Consider the following 19,585-nt stretch of genomic DNA (forward strand, 5'->3'; position numbering starts at 1 on the left):
CTTAAATACATCATCTTTAATGTCTATCTTTAAATACATCATCTTCTTCACTGTTAGCAGCCTCCCAGTGGAAATAACCATGGCCAACATTATATGATTTAATAGCAATATCTGTGGCATCTTGCTTAATTCATTTTGTTTAGCTGGAACATATTTTCATGCAGTGGTGATTCTCATGTTGCTAACTGTTGAAAATAATGTAATCCCTCAAAGGGTACAACTTTGAAAAATAAGATTATTTGTACCTAGTGGGCTGTTTTTAGTCAGGTGAGTTCTCCAAGCCGGTTAAACTTGTGATTGCTGACTCAGGACAGGAACAAGAGTCAGCAGAAAGTAGCATCAGGGCAGTCTCTGCTTCAGCTGGCTCACATTGCCTTTGTGCCTCCCCCCCACTCACTCCGCATTTCATGTGCTCATAGCAGTACTAATGACGTTGCAGCACACAGCTTCAAGAATCTGTTCAAACACTGAAACCAGAAGCAATATGAGCACTGCACTGCACTTGGAAGGATAAACCCCCATAAGAGAGAGTTTCAAGTCTCTCAGACAGAGAGACTGCATTCCGTGGATAGAGTTTTTCAGAGCTGAGAAGGTATTGTCTTTGTAGCACTGTGCTAATCTCAGGAGACATAAAGCAGTGTTCAACCTTTTGACGTACGCCTTTGAAGGCTAGTGGCAACTGGCTGTCTTGACTGTGCAAAGTCATAAGTCCCTAAATAAACTGATTCATTTTTGCTAAAATGTTGCTTTGCTAGATCAAATTATTGTTCTACTTGTATCTTACTTCTATCACTAGTCTTGTTTTGATTACTGAAAATGCTATGCCACATCGTGCATTCACTGCTTACTAAAAAACCCCCAGAGAACTGGCGGTGTTCCCTACCTCAAAGGATGGCAGTTGTAAGTTGGTACTGTATAATGTATTACTGGAGGCAGCAACCACTAGGTTGCATTAATTGTGCGATTATACAGGTGACAACTTAGATATATTGGTCCATTTGATCGCATTGAGACTACAGATTTAGAGGAGTTATTTTGCCTAGTGGATTGCTGAAAAGCTGCTACTTGAAGTGAAACACAGTAGCTGCTTAATAGCTGGCAGATTCCTACAATCCACTGACCCTACAGGGGAAATTTAGGCAGGCAAAAATGTAATTACTTGGTGTATTTTCTACACTGAATTCATTACACAATGCCTTACCATGGAAATATATCTCACTCAATATCCCCATTAGCACAGGTCTTTAAGGGTAGAATTGTACATAATTTATGTAATCTGAACACAATTACAGACATATTAACATTAATAAAGTTATTTAGAGTTCTCTTTAAAACTTGAATCTTAGTTCTTGTGCTTAGTTAATTATATCAAAATAGACCCATTAGTTGCTCAATACAAAAATTTGCCTCTTTTATTTAAAAGTGTTTGGGGTTTTTTTCAACATGCCAAAGCAAGGCAACATAGCGAATGCAACATAATAGAAGCCAGAATTTAAAATAACTTTCAAAATGTTAGAGACATGTAGTTAGCCTGGCAATAATAATATAGCTATAATAACTAAATCTTTAGAACACAGTGTGGAAACCTAAGCAATTAAAGCAGAAAGCCTGCTATCATTCTGGCTTTCATGTAGATACAAAAGTGAACCAGATCCTGCAAAGTGACTACTGTCAAAATCTAGTTTATTATAGAATAGTCAGTTGATTATAGACTGGGCATTTGGGGTTTTATTAAAAGGAATTGCACTGGGGCAATTGTTATTTATGTAATGTAAAGCGTAGGGTTATATCAGAACTTTGTGTGAACAGCATGGATTTCATCTCTGACTAGTGTTTTGCCTGGCATTTAAACTTAATGAAAGATATTCCAACTTCTAGATGGAGCTAGAAGTTGCTGGAAATGCCTAAAAGTGAACAGAAGTAGTGACCCTGTGATTTGGGCTACTGTTAGTTCAGATTAATTTTTAAATAAAAATACTACGGAGACAGACTTCATGTTCACAGACACAACTTTCCTTTAAGCATTGTATTGCCTTTTCCCTCACTGTGCCTTTCCTACAGATTTGGTTGTTCTTCATAGTTTTCTGTCACTTTTTCCTATATAAAACCAATAATAATAGCTACTTCTGCCTTCTAATATGATCTTAGTTGGTTTTAATTCATCCCAGTTCCCCATTCTGTATTGGCATACAAGCATACACCCATTTGGTCTTACTACCTACTTTTTACAGGGTTTAGGTGGAACTTAAACTGGTTCAAGCTATTGGTTTTATTGTTTAATTTGCTTCATTGTTTCTCCCTGCAGCTGTTCTTCTTGAAGTAATCTGTTACTTCATCTGCTAAGGATGCGTACTCTTGAGCGATGTGGTCTTCCACGTTGTCAAAATTCCCAGGTTCTTTTGTTTTGTTTCCACTCATCTTTTACTTCTTTGATGTTCATCCTGTTTGCAAAAACTCATTCTGTTTCAAAGCCACTAACTCAACACCTCCAGTTTTTAAAGGTCTTCACTGAACTTCCACTATCTCCTCAACTTCCAGGTACTGCATGATTCAATGTTTGATACTCTTTTAAGAAGAACTTCAGGTGATTTTATTGAGGAAATTAGAATCAGATCACTGGTTTTTAGTTCTGAAGGCAGGAGAACTATCACTAATGAATCTGTGTAAATTAGGATCTCTCACAGAAGTGTTCATGGACTGTTTAAGTGGATACATTGTCAGACCATTGGGACAATCACACAGGAAAATTTTTGAAGGTTTTGACATAAAACATTTTTAAAATTATTTTTAATTACGCTTCAAAATATACATAAAAACAGTCTATTAATGATAACAGTAAAGCAGAGTCTTCATCAGAATAATCTAATATGCAAAATTCTTTTCAGTGTCATAAAAATAGTGTAAATAATATGCAGTTGCTGCAAGAATTTATGATTCGCATATATTTTTATTCTTAAGTACAGAAAGGAAAAGAAAAAAGAAAAAATTGAGAGTGTCTTATTTACTGTGAAATTATATTTACTTATTTACATTTCTGGTCTAAAATATTCTAAATGTCTGCATAATTATAATGGAGCTTTACTTCAGTACCACATACATTTTCTAAATCCCCTATTGCACACTTGTAATTTCCAATATTGTTTCTGGTGTCATCATATAATGATTTAGGAACTACTTATTTCAGGAGTCTACTGTTATCAGCAGACATTAGAAAATATTAAAATGGTTGACAAGTTTGAATGACTAGGTAAGAAGTATCTTAATCTTCCTTTAGGCCTCAAGGCTTTTTCATGGAGTAATTAACATCTCTCAGGCTCTTCTGTATATTGTAGGTTTCTCATACACACATAGTATAGCCAACAGTACTATATTATGAACTCCTCTTAAACACAATTACATTAGCATGATTCAGCACATAGCTTTGTGATGTGTCATCTTCTTCTCTACCTGTGCAGTCTTTATGATACAAGTCCTTTGAGACTTGTAGGGCAGTGGATCTTTTAAAAAAGTGGTATCTACTTTTTGCTGTATTGGAAGGGGGTGGAGGTGAAGAAAAAGCCAAATCTCTTGTCTGTATTCTGGTAATGCATCTTGTGTCTTTAAGAGCAGAGACTGCAGTGGAAACTGGGCAAACTAGAGCTGGTCCAAAGTAACCTCTTCCAAAATGCGCCTATTGTGGGCATCCTGAGCACCTCCTCTTTCCAACTGCACACCTGTTGGGCATTTTGCTTGCTGTTGTAAACATAGCCAAATACAGTCCTGGATTTATTCTGCAGCTTTGTGGTCAGACAACAAGCAGACCCGGTACCAAAAGAAGGCAAAAGTACAGCAACACTGTAGAGTGCATGTCCTATTCTAAACTTATTATTTCTTTATTTGTGCAATAAAGAGAGCAATCAGCAAGAGAGGATTTGTGTACAGTTAAGGAAGATATAATATGACATAATATGACATATTACAGTAGTTACAATTGACTTTAACTATTTTGTTATCAGTGAAGAGTTTACTTTGGGGCTTAACCTATTATCTCTCCTTTCTGATTTGTTTTGGAGCAGAAAAAGAAATATTCATAATACTCAATAACTCAGTTAAATGTCACTCTTGTCTTTTCTAGGGCATAAAAATTATGGTATTTGCAATCTTTTATAATATGTACATGGAAATAGCATCATTTCTCTTAAGATCATACAGGCTTAATTTGATGGACAAAAGCTAAACAGAACTGAAAAGACATTCAAAGCAGAAAAGGGACCCATCAGAGAGTTTTTAAGCGGGAAGAAATTAAATGAAAGTTGAGGTGAGTTTTTGAGTATTTTGATAGCTATAGAAGCCCAAGAAAACCAAACCAGAAAGGCATCCTGTTCAGAATTCAAAGAATAGCATTCTGTGATTGTTACCTGTTTCTTTAAACAAAGGATAGCCCAAACTCCTCTCTTAAGAGGCAGACCAAAATATGACATCAACAAAAAACCATTAAAATAGGAAAATAACCCCCATCAAACAAAAGAAAATAAAAAAACCCCACAATCTTAAAGACTGTGCTAATTTGGCATATCTCTCATTTTAGCCCTCTTATTACTCTTCTACTCTTTTATTCAGAATAGGCATGTTTCAGTTCCGTTTCATTGTTTTACTTTTTCCTTTTTTTATTTTGCATTTTCTGCCATTTCATCCTCTTTTCTACTAAAAAGCCCCTTAATTTATATCCTGTTACACCTTCAAGTTTTTGAGTTAATACTTTAATTTATTTCCATAGTTTAACTCTGTCTTTTTATATGACTGGCATTCACAATATTCTTTTTCCCAGAATCTTTTTTTTGTATTTAAATGGTGTTACATTAAAACAGAACCAGAACATGAACACACAACAAGACAATCATGTAATGCAAGAATTTATTAGTCTTGTGCCCTTATGATATGTCTTTCAAAACATTCTGTTGCTCACAAAATTGGCAGACTGTTATTTCTAAGGTCCTGATCCAGCAATGAGATTTGTATGAATCAGTTTGGAATGCTACCTGAACTCCCAACTGTGGAATCATGCCTCCATTTTATAGCACACACAGACTATTTTTAATCATTACCATACAGAGGTTCCAGCAATTAACTTGAGTTTTAGGATCAGTAACTGAAAATCAGTAGGATTTGGTCCTTTGATCCTAAATCTTAAGAATTTATTTGGCTTCTCTTGAAAAAAATTGACTGATTGATTAAATTGTTAATTGCAGTAATTAAACAGAGGAATATTCTCTTGTGGTCCTAATCAGTCTGTCCATCAAGTGCAAATGTGACCAGAATTTGTTTTGTTAAATCTGCTATCAATCCTTTTTTAATCAGTTTCTTAGTGACATATGGTATAGCTGGCTTCTCATTGCAAAAATAATTTTCAAAATTGAACAATAAAATGGCTACAATTCTCCATCTCTTCTTAAGTTGCTCCTTTAACTCTGACAGTATTAAAGCTCTCAAATGCCAACACTGACAGAAGACACTGTAGGTTAAATGACCCTGCAGAGCGAAAATCATATCATCTGTAAAGACAGATCTTGCAAGTTGTAAAGCAAAATGGGGAGAAAAGTAACTGGGCTCTATGTAATAGAACATGATTTCCTCAAGGCAAGCACTTTCATCTTTTCAGGACAATTGACCAGAAGTGACATCATTCACCAACTGCATCAAATGTCTGCATGGAGACCAAAAAAAGTGATACAAGAGGACAGTTGTCAGGTCTAGCAAGCAATCTTTTTGATGCAAGGGGAAACTGACTGAGATCAGTTTAGTACTGATGCATTCATGTTTTCATTTTAACAGTGCACAGACAGCCAGGGCAACAGGACATGCCCTTTTTCCTCTCTTTATCTCCATCTGGCTTCATTCGTCCTCTAAAGGACAAGGTGTTTCACCAGTGAGGGAAAACCAAGTCCTCATAGTTTAGTCATTCAATTTAATTTTGAGATATGTTGTTAGAAGACTTCTGTATACATCTGGACATTTTGGGAGCAAACTTTTTTTAGTGGCATGAAACAAATGTGAAATTCCATACTTGATATGGAACTGTGTACACTGATTGGGTCACCAAAAATTACTTGAATTTATTATGTAGGATCTTAAGTAATACATTTCAGCATGATCTCTTGATTATTACTTCATTTCAGTGTAATATTTGGACAGCTTCTTGAGTTGAATCTGTGTTTATTTTCTCATCTGTGATATATCTATGATTATACCTAACTGACACACACTGACTTGGGAACCTGATTGTATCCATGGTTGTTTCCCAGACCTTGAAAAAGTACCATGAAGTTAAATTCAAAAAAGGCACTTATAGGTTTTAGGAATTGATGTTGCGTTTCCCAGGTTTTATGCACCCAACTTTCCAGTTGCAAAACTCAAGTCGTCTTTGGAAATAGACTGTGTACAGCACAGAGCACTATTTCAGTACCAGGTAGATGGTTCAGTGGCTGTGCAGCACGTAGAGTAAGCCTGGGGATAGTATTCATCCCCAGCAGCACAGTTCCAAGGCTTGACAAGTCCAAGCTTGAGCACTAGAGAACAGAGCTCAGACTCAGAAAACCCATGTTTTGTCACCAGCTCTATCACTGGCTGGCAGAATAGCCCTCTGCTCTAGCAAGGTTTACTGGCAAAACTTCATATAGCACTTTTGAGTTTTTACAGAAAATGCTTTGGAAACTAAACTAAAGCTGCTGACTGAAAGAGCCTAAGTGAAAAGCTGGAAATGTGTTCCAGCTGTCAGAACATCTAGGGGCTCAAGACATAACTGTCACTCTTTAGAAAGCCAGGCCCTACAAGGGGGACATTGTGGAGTATATTTTATGTGTGTGACCAGATCATGCCACACCAGCATGAGGCGACAGTGAGTTCACTCCAGGTGTGGCACACAATGGGTTGCGAAGGGTGCATGGCACAGAGCCCAGGAAGAAGCTGTCCCACTCAGACTGGGCAGTCATCCTCTTTGGGTTGTTACAGGCACAATCTAAAAATGTGTCTGCCCTTGCTGAACTGAAACCATGGCCTCACTCTGCAGCTGTAGTCTAAGAGCTGTACTCTACATAAGAAATGCTTCCTGTCTGCAGCAGCCAGGCACCAGGACTGAAGCCACTACCTGCTGTTTCTCAACCGTGCACAGGACTCAAATGAAAAAAAACTTCACTTGTGATCTGAAGGTCCGGTTACCTAGCAACTATGGTACCTACCACTAAAGGTTTCAAACTAGCTTGGATTGTATATCCCCACAATCTTGATGTATTTAATTACTGCATCTTAAAAAAAAAAGATAGGTTGATTCTTGTGAGGGGAAAGGAACCATGTATTCCATACAGCAAATGCAAATAAATTTTGGACAACGGATTTCTGCACTATGCTCTAATAGCAAAACATAAGCATTATATTAACTAATAAGAAAAGGGGAGAAAGCTGAGAATTTGGGTTGATATAGAATAACTTCAGAGACCGGTGATATGGACTCTGTGAAGTTAATAGCATGCATGCATAAATAAAAATATTGGCCACAATTTCTATAGAAATTATTTGAAATTACTTGGGCAACACATTCCAAATATTTTGTGATAGATAGCAGCTATTCATCATGCTTGGGAGCAATTGCAATGTCCAAAAACCCCAAACCCATAGCAGACTTCCCAGTGTACAGAAGTGTATACTAGTACACTTCCAGTATACTGAAGAACCGAGGGCTTATTTGTTCTATGATGGCTTAAAAAAGCACTGCAAAGGAATGCAACAGCTAAACCAGGAAAGGAATATAAGTAACTGCCCTGGTTCCAGCTAGGAAAGGGTTAACGTTTGCAGTAGCCACAAGAGGCATGGCTTGTAGCAGTAGCCACAGGAGGTTATCCTATACCACCTCCCATCATTGCCGGGGCAGGAGCATTTCCATGCTCAGGGTACTACTGGTGGTGAACAATTGTGTCTGAATCATTTGCCTCTCCTCTGCACTCTGTCAGTGATATTGCTGCTGTTACCATGCTTATTTCATTGCTGTTTCTGGTTAACTGTTTTTGTCTCCACCAATGATCTTTTTGCTTTTTGTCCCTCCAGTTCCCCTCTCCAGCTGCTATAGGAGGACATGGAGAGGAAGGAGGGAGTGAGAGAGTTTGCACAAGGCTTGGAGTATTTTTGCATGGTTTGGAGTGTTTTGGTGAGAACACTAAATTGAAGAATACCATTCCTAAACCATATCAGTAACATTTGCCTGTATCTTCTCAGGACTAGGAAATATGTGGGATATGACACATAAGGCATTAGCAAGAATACTTTGTCTTTTTCTGGGGAGCTTGTTGTGTCATGTTTCCACAGATGGAAGTGACTGAGACCATATTATTGTGTTTAAGGTATGTGTTGTTCTGGGAACCTGTTACACTCTGGAGTGCAGTACACAATAAGAGCAAGAGAAAGCTATAGTTGAGGTATCACATCTTTCATATCTTCTCTGAGAGGCATTCATAGCCTCTCATATACTGAAAAACTGTGGAAAGCCAGTTCCTCCTGTATACCCAGAAAGTAATATGGATGACTAGGAAATTTTTTTTCCCTCACCGGTAATATTCTTCAGGTTTTCTCTTTTGAATGGCACCACTTCTGTGGGCTTTGGAGAGAGTTTTTGTTATCTAGAAGTAATCTCCTGTTATCTATCTGAAGCTCTAGTTTGATATATGGGAAGATTTTTTCGTACTAACATCAGTTGGGAAGATTGTTCGTACTAACATCAGTTGGGCTTGTGCATACAAATATGAGACCAAGAGAAATAACTAATATTGTTCACAGGATGTCAGTAAGACACATGTGTATCAGCAGGTACACATGTTATATAGAAAACAGGGATCAGGTGGAGACAAATAATACCATTTTTAATTTTTTTTTTATATATCTGAAGTACAACAGCCCAGTGCTTACCATCGGGAAGTTTCAAACAGTACTGTTGCAATTTTGCCAGCCATTTGTAAAAGAATATTGCTGTGTGCTTTGGTCTTTTTTTTTTCCCAGAAGTACAGCTTTTATGAAATCATTCATTATTTGGAAAAGTTTGAAGTAATTTAGAAGTTATACTTAAAGGTATTTCAGCCTCTATTTTCCATCCAGCCCTTTATTTCTTTTATCTAAAATTTCATATATCAGTTCTCTATTATAGGTTACCTGTAAGTCTTTTGTATAATATTTTTCAAATTCCCTAAAAATCACATTTCTTTCTTCATTAAAAAAGCAGAAAGGAACAAAAGTTCTTGTGCATAAGTGCTGCTTTCTGTCTTTCTAACAAGAAAATAACAAAACGAAACAACCCCCTAAAAAAACAACAAACCACAAAAAAAAACCCAAAAAATAAACAAAAAAACTGACCAAATAAAAACAAAAAAAACCTCCCAAACCAACAAAAAACAAACAAACAAAAAAACCCCTCAACCCAAACTCAGAAGTCTTGATACAGCAAAACAAGGATTTAATTTATTGCTCTTGGGAAAGGTAAAAATGATGGAATTGTGAGTTCCTTTCAGAAATTCCCGAAGAAAGGCACAGAATTTAAGAATCTCAAAAAAAGAGGCCAAAATTAATGTTATAGATTCACATCATATACTTCAGTGAGGGTATTGATTATGAGAAAGCTGCCATTTTGCAACTTCATCACAATTTATATTTGGTATCTTGCATAATCATAGTTACATTTATCAGGATTATTTTAAGTTTCAGTGTTGCACAAGGTTTAGGATTCAAAATTTATGATTCAATCAGCTCTACTTCTGCTATTCCATCATCATAAGTCTTGACTACCTGATCTCAGAGGTAAATGCTTTGGGCAGGATAAACAGCCAACAGTCTATAACATGGAAGGGAGGTTCACTAACTTTTCTCCCAGAGCATGCTTCCAAGCTAAACGAGCATATCCTTTGAAGAGCGATGGAACAAGTGAAATTTTTAAGACTGGTGTATTTGATGGCTCTCAGTAACTCTGCTTTTGTAGAGGGAACTTTTTTACAAAGATGTATGACATGTACTTTAGAAAATTGTTTTAAATTGTGTGTTTTACTTAGGTCAAACAGGTATGCAAACAAAGGGGGAGACACAAAGTGGATTTCTGTAATTACACATGGTGTGTGCACACTTCAGAAAAACTGGCTGTGGTTAGTGTACTTAGCATCCTTGATATCCTAATAATTTCTTTTTATTTGTATGGTATAGACATCCCAGTGATACTGTCTTTTCCTTAACAGCTCTTCTGCCCTCATTGTCACTGAAATAACTGTTCACTAATCTCCTTTTAGAGTATGCTGTAGATTCAGGAGGTTACAAATGAATGCAGAAATCATGTGAATAGCACAGCAAAACAGCATTTCCTTAGCATATGACATAAGCCAGTTGGAACCTAAACTTTACCAAAATCATAGAGGGATGTTTATTCAAAATGAGAATACATTTATTTGGAGAAAAATTGTCCAGCTCCCTCCTCTGGTAGGAGGGTGTTCTTTTTTGGAAACTCTCAGGAACTAGGGAGAAGTTCTCTTTCCTCTCTTACACTGCTTCAGCAATCAGAGGGAGCAGATTTAGTAATTAAGCATTCTCAAAACATTTCAAAGTGAGTTGACTAAATTAATTTCTAAACTTAACAACACCATGTCAGAATCAAGAGCTGTTTGTGCATTCTCCTCTGCACAGTCTAGCACTGTAAATAAAGCACTGCTCTAATGCTAGTATTTACCATAACAGGAGAAACTATTTTTGTTTAAACTCTTGTTCATGATACCAACAATTTTCATAAAGAGCAATCTTGCCTTGCTTTTCAAGGGTTTTAGTGATAGAAGAACTAACTCATTTTTGTAAGCTGTTCATAGCTCCTTCTTTAGAGACATTCCTCACAACAGACATTCAGATTTTAAAGTAATACATTGCATTGCCGCATCTCAAAGTATTTTGACAGAATGAGTAAATGTTACATTGTCAAAGTATTTTGACAGAATGAGTAAATATTATATTATCCTAACAAGAGCAACAATAGTGGCACAGAAATCACTTGCAGTAAAATTCAATTACTGGAGAAAACTGGAAGTAGAGTTCAGACATACCATATCTCCCATCAAGTATCTAAGGATTAAGATACACAGAAATTGCATTAATCTTTCCTTTTCCAGCAAATTTTGATTTTCATATGGAAATGCTGGCCATATCTCCTACATGTTCCACTCTACTTCATGAGTTGTCATGAGAACTCACACTTCTGAGAATAAATGAAATATTGATATTAGCTACTAAATTATAACTCTGGAAGTGGTAATTATTGAAGTCCTACTTACACCACAACTCCACCTTTTAGAAAGCACAGTGAAATTCTGAGGGAGTCTCTTCAAGTTTTCTTTTTTTATTATTTAGCCTAAGACTATTTGAGCACTTCAATAACCATCCATATGAACGCCACTTTGTAAAAAGGTTTTCTGTGATCCAGAAGTCACATTTTTTTGAAACAGCCACATTTTTCTGAGATAATTTTGTAGTAAAACAGAAAGCTACTGCACAGTGAAAACCAGCTTTAATTTTGAACCATCTACTATGCAACTCTTAACCTGAGAACAAAATGTCTGCTGAGTAAACAGTCTTCTCAAAATAAAAATAATAATATGTGGAAGAATTTTTCACCGTTTAATTGAGAAACAGCAAGTGTGCCCATGAAAGCACACATGAGCATTCTTGCTTTGAAAGAAAAAGGAGAGAATAAATCCTATCTGGAACAGGGAAAAATGTTTCAAAAGACTCTTCAAAGAGTCTCTCAACTAATCCTGTGGGAGACTCAAGAAGAGGAAGATGAATCTGGGGAATAAAAAGGAGATCTTTAATTATACTCCTCAAGCTCTGTGTATGCATAAGCCTGTTACATATATCTACAGCTAGAATTATTTGCTCACTCCTTGATGGGTGTTGCTGTATTGCACTGCTCAAGTTCCCTTCCAAAAGTAAGTTGAGACCCAAAAAATGCAATGGAGAAATAAACAAGAGAGACAGACATTTGGTTGTAGCAGCTGGTGGAGGTTCCAGCCCCTAGGCAGCCCATAAAGATTAACTATATTGGAAGTCTGCCTTTGCTAACACCCTCACACAAGTAACGATGCCAGAATTCATTCGCTGGCAGGGAGTGTAACCGACTAAGGACCAGAGAACCTTAAAGCTCAGAATGTTCATACTGAAATGCTGCAATAAGCAGAATGCAGATGCCAGATTCACTGAGAGTGACTAAAAATAATTTTGGAAACATGCTTTCATGACCATGATAACCTTTTCGTTTTGTGGCTGACCTGTAATCTCGTTATGGATTGAAAGAATGACATTGTTTTAAAGTTTGCAGCATAAAATTATCTTTGAACCATTTTGTGTTTCATCAATTAAAACAGTTTTTTGGTAGTTCTCTAAATAGAAAGTGATGGTGAAACCTGAAGAGCAATAAGCAGTAATATAGTAAATAATATAGGAATGACCTAAAATGAAAATCCTTGGTATTTCAGCAGTTCTGAATGCCTTAGTACCTTTTCAGTGTTCCTTAGTTTTAACAGCAAGTCTCACAATCTTTCCTGGAATTATGGGACATAATGTATTATACATATTTTTTTTAATTTTTTAAAATATATACATATTTTTATATATATAATATATATGTATATATGTGTGTAGTTAAAAAGATACATATTAAAATGAATAGACTGGAAAATGGCACACATTTGAGAAACCTAGAGAAAAAGACTAGTATTTCATTGCAACTGGGGGAAAAATAGTAATTAAGTAGAAACAGGTTGTGGAGGAAAGGAACTCACCTCAGGAGACAATCTGCCCTACTTTATTTTCTCACATTTTGAAATCTATGAATCTTTTACTTGCTTTATCACTTTCCTGATTCCCTGCAGGCCAGAGCTGACAGCTAAGCCTCTGTTTTATCTTAAACTGTTCAAAGCATGTCAGAAAATTACTTACCCTGCTGAGCCTGAAAGTGGCAGGAACCCACCTACTGGTTACACCTAGACCAGGTGATCACTGTTCTTTGAGTGAAATCATAATGATAGTCCCAGAACACTCGGCAGATTGTTAGAATGTATGGTCTTTTACTGCTTCTAGTTGAAATCCAAAAACTGAACTGGCTTTTTTTTATTGTCCGTAGAGACAGTTTATTTATGTGTTGAGCCACTCTTATATCAGCACAAAAAGATGGCTTTTCACCCTGTGTTATTACCAGCTGTTTTGTATATGGACAGGGTCAAGTAGTTGCATTGTCTGTACCTGTCAGCTCTGTTCATTCTGCGGTCTCTCTTCACTGTCTTTGATTACAACCTTTAAAAATCCTTTCTATTTTTATACCATTGCACTTGAAGAATTAGCTTTAAAATACACTACACTTGGGCATGATAAAATGCAAGGATAAGGTGAGTGTGGTCATATTCATGTCTCCAAAAATAGGATTCCGCTGGAATTTCTACAGTTATTTCATTTTAGAACGCGTTAACTTGTGATAAAAAATTGATATACCTCAAACAGTTCTCTGTGATCAAGCAAAGTGAAGCAGAATGGGAATTGCAGACTATGCTCAGCCTGTATCATGAAATAATATGCTCATGTACTGCATTTCATCTTCAAAGTTTTAGTACCTGTATTGTCATCTGAGGTAGCATATAAGTAAGTGGTATATGAGATTGTGAGGTTAAAATTCATCAATATGCAGATGAACCTGCTGTCCTGGTTTGAAAAGGAAGGGAGTTTTTTGGGATGCTGTGGTCAAACCAATAGGTGCTCAGATTTGAATATTGGCACCTGGTGTGGCCACTGAGGACATGGATGCACCTCTCAGAATACAGGGGGTTAAAATCAGAGAACTCCCAGGGGGAAGCTCTCTTGGATTCTGTCCAGTCCGTGAGGGAGGTCAGAGCTCCCCTGCCCAGCTGCAGGCTGGGTGGGGCAGAGAAGCCATGCGGCCGGGTGAGGTAGGCCGGAGCCTTGGACAGAGAAGGGAGGTGAAGGCCCCTGCAGGATGGAAGGGTGGAGGAGCACCAAGAGGCATCGGGCAGCCACCCCCCCTGCCCCCAGGAGAGAGAGAGAGAGAGAGAGAGAGCTGGTGTCTGTGCTTGTGCCACCTTGAATTTTGATAGCAGGACTAGCCGAGAAGGAGAAGGGGAGGGTGCAGCGAGAAGGTGCCCGGCAGGGCAGTGTGGGAGTTCTGGACAGGCAGAGCCTGAGATTTTTAACCCTTTTCTTGGATGATGGAAACCTTACAAATGCTGATCCTCCTGGAGTTGAATGAGAAGAGAGATAGAGATGAGATAAGAGGAAATGGGCCCCGAGAGAAGTTGAGAAGAATCTTGGTGGGAGGGATGATGGAGTGGCCTTTGGCTGGACTTTTCTTGTATAGCCATGGACAGAACCATTTTTCCTGTGACACAGAGACTGCATTCAGGGGGAGGAAATGGCTTGGAGGCAAGAGAGTGCAGTGATGTTATGCGAAGGAGTGTGTGAACAGAGACGACGGGTGAGGAGGGTGGTGGTGCCCTCCATCTTCAGGAAAGAAGAAGATCTCTCTTCTTGAGACCCCTTGGCCCCAGGGAGTGAAATCTAGGGGGGACAGGCGTCCCAGAAGTGAGAGACTGTGCTCTTTTTGGGACTGGACAAAGCATCCTTAAAAGGGAAAACCCTAGAAGCAGCTTTGGTCCATGCACAGTGGTGGGAGCACTGGGCATGGAAGGAAGATGTCAGGATGGCAGATGATCTCTGGGTGGTGCCACGTGTGACATCGATACACAGGAGGTCTCAACTGTGTTTCCAGGGGAAGTCTATGGTATAAGAGGGACTCTTCTCTCCTTGATGAACTGAGAATTGATTATCTAAAGGGTGGTGATGGACTGAGAGTTGGTGATCTGAGGGAGGGATGTATTGGAAATTTGGTGGGGGGAGGAGGAATGTTTTTGGAAGGTTTTCATTCTGAGTTCTGTGTGTGTTTCTCTTTAGATATAGTTGTTGGTTAATAAAGTTTTTCTTCTTTATTCCTAAATTGGAGCCTGCTTTGCTGTATTCCTGGTCACATCTCACAACAGACACCAGGGAGCATATATGTTCATGGGGGCACTGCCATTACACCAGCGTCAAACCATGACACCTACATTTAGTCATTCTTGGGAGGAAGCTATAACACCATTCCTTAGTGCTTTTAGCTCTTGTGAGATAATTGTTTCTTTCTTGATAACTGAGGGGGAAAGTACCACTAGACACAGCTCCTTTTATTGTGACAGGTTATCATTGGATTTTGTGCTGGTGAGAACATTTGCAGGGAATTTGTTGCTGATGTCCTGTTGACTAATAACAACCAGCTTTGAAGGTAAAAGAGGACTTGTGAATCCATTAAGGTCTGTAAAACTGACCCAGAATGAGTCTTTCAATTCTTCCCACTATTCTGAGTGAATAGGTAGGATGTTTATTACCTTTAGTTTTGCAAAGCAGAAATTTCCTGCTGTTTTTGCAGAGTGGAACATTTCCCAAAGTGTCTCCACAAATATCAGGGATGTCATTTTGGATCTTTGTTTACCATCTTAGCTTACCATAACCCCTTCAATCCTAGTTTTCTTAAGGAAGCTTTCTCTACAACAATATCAGTGGTTTTATTTTTCTTAAAATTTGATTATGTTGTTGGTACACTTTGACTTATTATAATGTGCAATCAAAAGAAATTGTCCCCTCTTGAATTGATGCTGGTAGATCATGCAATAGTAGAGGTGTATTACCTTGAAATGTATACCTTGAAAAAGAAAACAAATATCAGTTATATGGTCTTTTTCAACTATTTTAGGTGCATAGGAACTTAATGTGAATTGTCTTACTTGCTGTAATGTCTTTCTTTGCTCTTATTTTGGTCCCTCTTGGCCAGTTTAAATGCCAGCTCATTTCTGATTTTTGGGAATTTGTGAGTCCCGTGAATCCTTATCATGATGTTGTTGAGGGCTTTAGGGTATATAAGGATACTGGGACTGAAAAGACAGTGGGTAAAAAAGCACCACTTTCTCCTAACTAAATAGACATTGCATTGCAGAAATTATAATCTGAAGACATGTTTGAGAGATATGGTGAGAAACTTGGACAGAATTGCCTTTGATATGAAAGTTGTGTACAAACCACTGTTCAGTTATTTATGTTAGTTAAGTAACTTTATCACATATTGTTAAAACATTTAAAAAACCCAGAAAGGCAGTTGTGTCTTTTTGTGTCCTTCACAAAAACACTGTTTATAGAAGTAGTTCCAAAGTAATTTGTCGTCACTGATTATTGCATAGTGGTGGGCCTTGGGTTGGGCTGAGGGCCATCATCTGAAAGGACTCAGCACTTTCTGAAGATCTGCTGCAGGATAGCATCAACAATATTTTGGATGATTTCTCAAATAGTACAATATGGTTGCTAACAGTGGATAGGGGAAGAGAAACAGATTTTCTAAATGCAAACTACACAATATGAAAGCTTGGGGTACTTAGGCACACATTTTTTGCAGTCACAGACTTGTCAATCCTTGTCTTCTCCACTATTAAAAAAGGGACAATAATATCTTTTCTTTACAAGAGCACAGAAAAACTATTTCAGTTTTCAGGGTATGTTTGAATAAATACTGATGATATTGCTCTCCTTATTAGATGGACAGATCTGCCAATGGGCTGATGAAAGAAATGGTGATGAATGAAGATGACAAGCTAAAAGAAATTAACTCCAGCAGATGCAAAACTCTGTATTATGCAATATTGCTTGTCCAGATTTGTGATAGCTGCTGTAATTGTTTCAGTGCAGGAAGGGGTATCAGTGATGTGGCTAGCAAGGCACAGTTTTCAACAAGTTTTTTTTAATATATCCTTGCTGAGCAGAAATGTAAAATAAAAATCTGTATTTTAAAATATTCATTTATTTTTGTTTCTTTCTTACAGCTTGTGGCCAATGCAATCCTTTTTGTCAGTGTAAATTTGTATGGGGTCTTTGTGAGGATTTTGACAGAAAGGGCTCAGAGGAAGGCATTCCTTCAGGCCAGGAACTGCATTGAGGACAGGCTGAGACTGGAGGATGAAAATGAAAAACAGGTCAGTTTCTAAAACTTATTTATTTTTCTCTGTTTCTCCTGAGATGACTGTAGTTATGTGATCCACAGGTCAGGACATTGTTGCCAAATGTATGCTAGGGCATGTGTGCATTTCCATTGCATAGGAAATGCTGCCTTCCCCCATCTGCTTCAGGTCTTCCTCCCCAGAGGATGCACACTCTTCACTCTTCATCTGCAGTGCTCAGAGAAGGTACAGGCTGACTCCACAGCTACTGTCAGCTCCATTGCCAGAGGGATCTATTTTAGGGCTGAATCAAAGCCAACATAATTTTGTAATATAAGATTGTGGTTATTTATCTGTATGGATGTTTTTGGGTGGGTGTTAGATGCACTGTAAATACTTTTGTTCTTGCTGAGTGTTCTATAACCTGTTTGCCTTCATAGCACCGATAAAAAAGTCAATATTTTGGGCACAAGGTGCTGCACTGGTAACTGAATAAGTATAATTGATAACAACAATGAATATATTTTATTTTTGTGCAACTAAATAATAAGAATAACTGTGATATCAATCAGTATCTCTTCTCAAAAATCACCTCAGGAGACAATTTGATAGTTTTTTTCATACAATTATTTGATAGTTTTTTTCATACAATTTTATCAGTCAGCCTTCCAAGCATATTTGGAAACAATAGACAAAGAAAATGCCTTATTGTGAACCTTGCTGTTTTTACTCACAGATCTTGATGCCATTTGGGTTTTCCCTTTTTTTTTTTCCTCTATATGTTCTGTGTATTTTTCACACATATATTTGTAACTTTGTCCCATTGTATTAGTAGCTACTTTTCCCAGTACTTTTCCATGGCCTTTCCCTAAGCAGGAAGACAAAACATATTCCAGAGCTCCAAGGCCTGGGGGGTACAAGGCTCCATGCTATCTTGGTTCTTCCTGGGAACCAAGGCTCAGAACAACTCTCTGAGATACATTTCATGGACAAAGTACAACAAGTGCTGAAGGGGGGACTCCAGAGAAGGTACTTGGCCTCGGGAGGGAATTGCATCACCACTTGTCTTCCTAACTGGTATTTTTTATCAATTATGCTAATTTTCTGAACCTTTAAAAATATACTTATCCCTGGGGAGGGATGGGCTTTTGTGGACATCTTTCCATAACCCCTTCTGAAGGCCTTCAAATAAAGTTCCCCTTTTATATTACCTCCTTACTAAAATTATCTCAAGTTTCACTTCCAGGTTGGGAAAAAGACAACAATCTTTGTCTTTTATAGCTTAAACCTGTCATAGCTTAAACCTGCTATTATCTGTTGGTGTGTAAGGTTTGGAGTAGCTTTTTCTTTCTGTATAGGTGATAATAGAGAGTGACACTGGAATACCTCTGTGGTGTGGTTGTGACGGCGTTCGCCGGGGTCTTAGGATGAGGAAAGAGACGAGGATCTGACTCCATGTTTCAAAAGGCTTGATTTATTACTTTATGATACATATTATATTAAAACTATACTAAAAAATAAAAGAAAGGATTTCATCAGAAGGCTAGCTAAGAATAGAAAAAGAAAGAATGATGACAAAAGCTTGTGTCTTGGACAGAGAGTCTGAGCCAGCTGACTGTGATTGGCCATTAATTAGAAACAACCACGTGAGACCAATCACAGATCCACCTGTTGCATTCCACAGCAGCAGATAACCATTATTTACATTTTGTTCCTGAGGCCTCTCAGCTTCTCAGGAGAAAAAGTCCTAAGGAAAGGATTTTTCAGAAAATGTGTCTGTGACGTGTGGTGGTTACTTACACCAAACAAGATGGCAGGGTTCTCAAAGCTTGTGTACCTCACACAATTTTACTATCTCTCATTTGCAATTTCTTTAGCAAGTCTATTCCTATGTGTGGAGTAACACAAGTCCATAAGTACTTTCTGTTATGAATTAAGTGAATATGTTGTTTGTGAGCTGAACATACTCTGTAATAAGCAGACATCTCTTTGAACACTGCATGTCTTTGCTGGCTGTGTAAAAATGGTATTAGAATCAAAGCCTTTAGATTTAATTCTGGTCTTTTGTAATTCAAAACTGCAGACTTAAAGGCATAAATGCATCATAAGTGAATTTCTATAGTATTTAAACAAGCCTGCCATTTCTGTCTTTGAAAACCTACTTCTGGGATCCAGCATGAAAACAACATTGATTTTTTGTGTTTCTCTTGTTAACACATTAGCAATCTGTCTTATTTTATATGTTATCCATGCATGTAGAAACACAACAAAAGCAATAACATTACACATAATTGCCATTATTGTTGATAGTGTACCTAGATAATCCTGCAAATGTTTTTCCAATGCAGTGTACAGGTCAGGAAAGAGAATAAACTTTTCTCTTACACTTGTGAAATTAATTTTATGTATTACAGTGTAAAACTCAGTGCAGTTGTGAAATATGCTAATTAGCTGTCACAAGTACCACCAAAATACTTTCTGTGGCTGTTCTCACACTATATTATCATATCTCTAGAACC

At 37.6% G+C, this 19,585-nt stretch overlaps 1 protein-coding gene across 1 annotated transcript in view; it reads left to right on the forward strand.

Moving 5' to 3' along the window:
• The window catches only part of ADCY1 (adenylate cyclase 1), a 177,159-nt gene that overhangs the window by 55,888 nt on the left and 101,686 nt on the right, over positions 1–19,585 (forward strand). Inside the window, exon 6 of the mRNA XM_031062174.1 lies at positions 16,953–17,102. Coding sequence (XP_030918034.1) covers positions 16,953–17,102 — 150 coding nt within the window. The remainder of the gene's footprint in view (positions 1–16,952; positions 17,103–19,585) is intronic.

This window comes from Geospiza fortis, unplaced genomic scaffold (assembly GCF_000277835.1).
Source record: "Geospiza fortis unplaced genomic scaffold, GeoFor_1.0 scaffold108, whole genome shotgun sequence".
NCBI lineage: Eukaryota > Metazoa > Chordata > Aves > Passeriformes > Thraupidae > Geospiza > Geospiza fortis.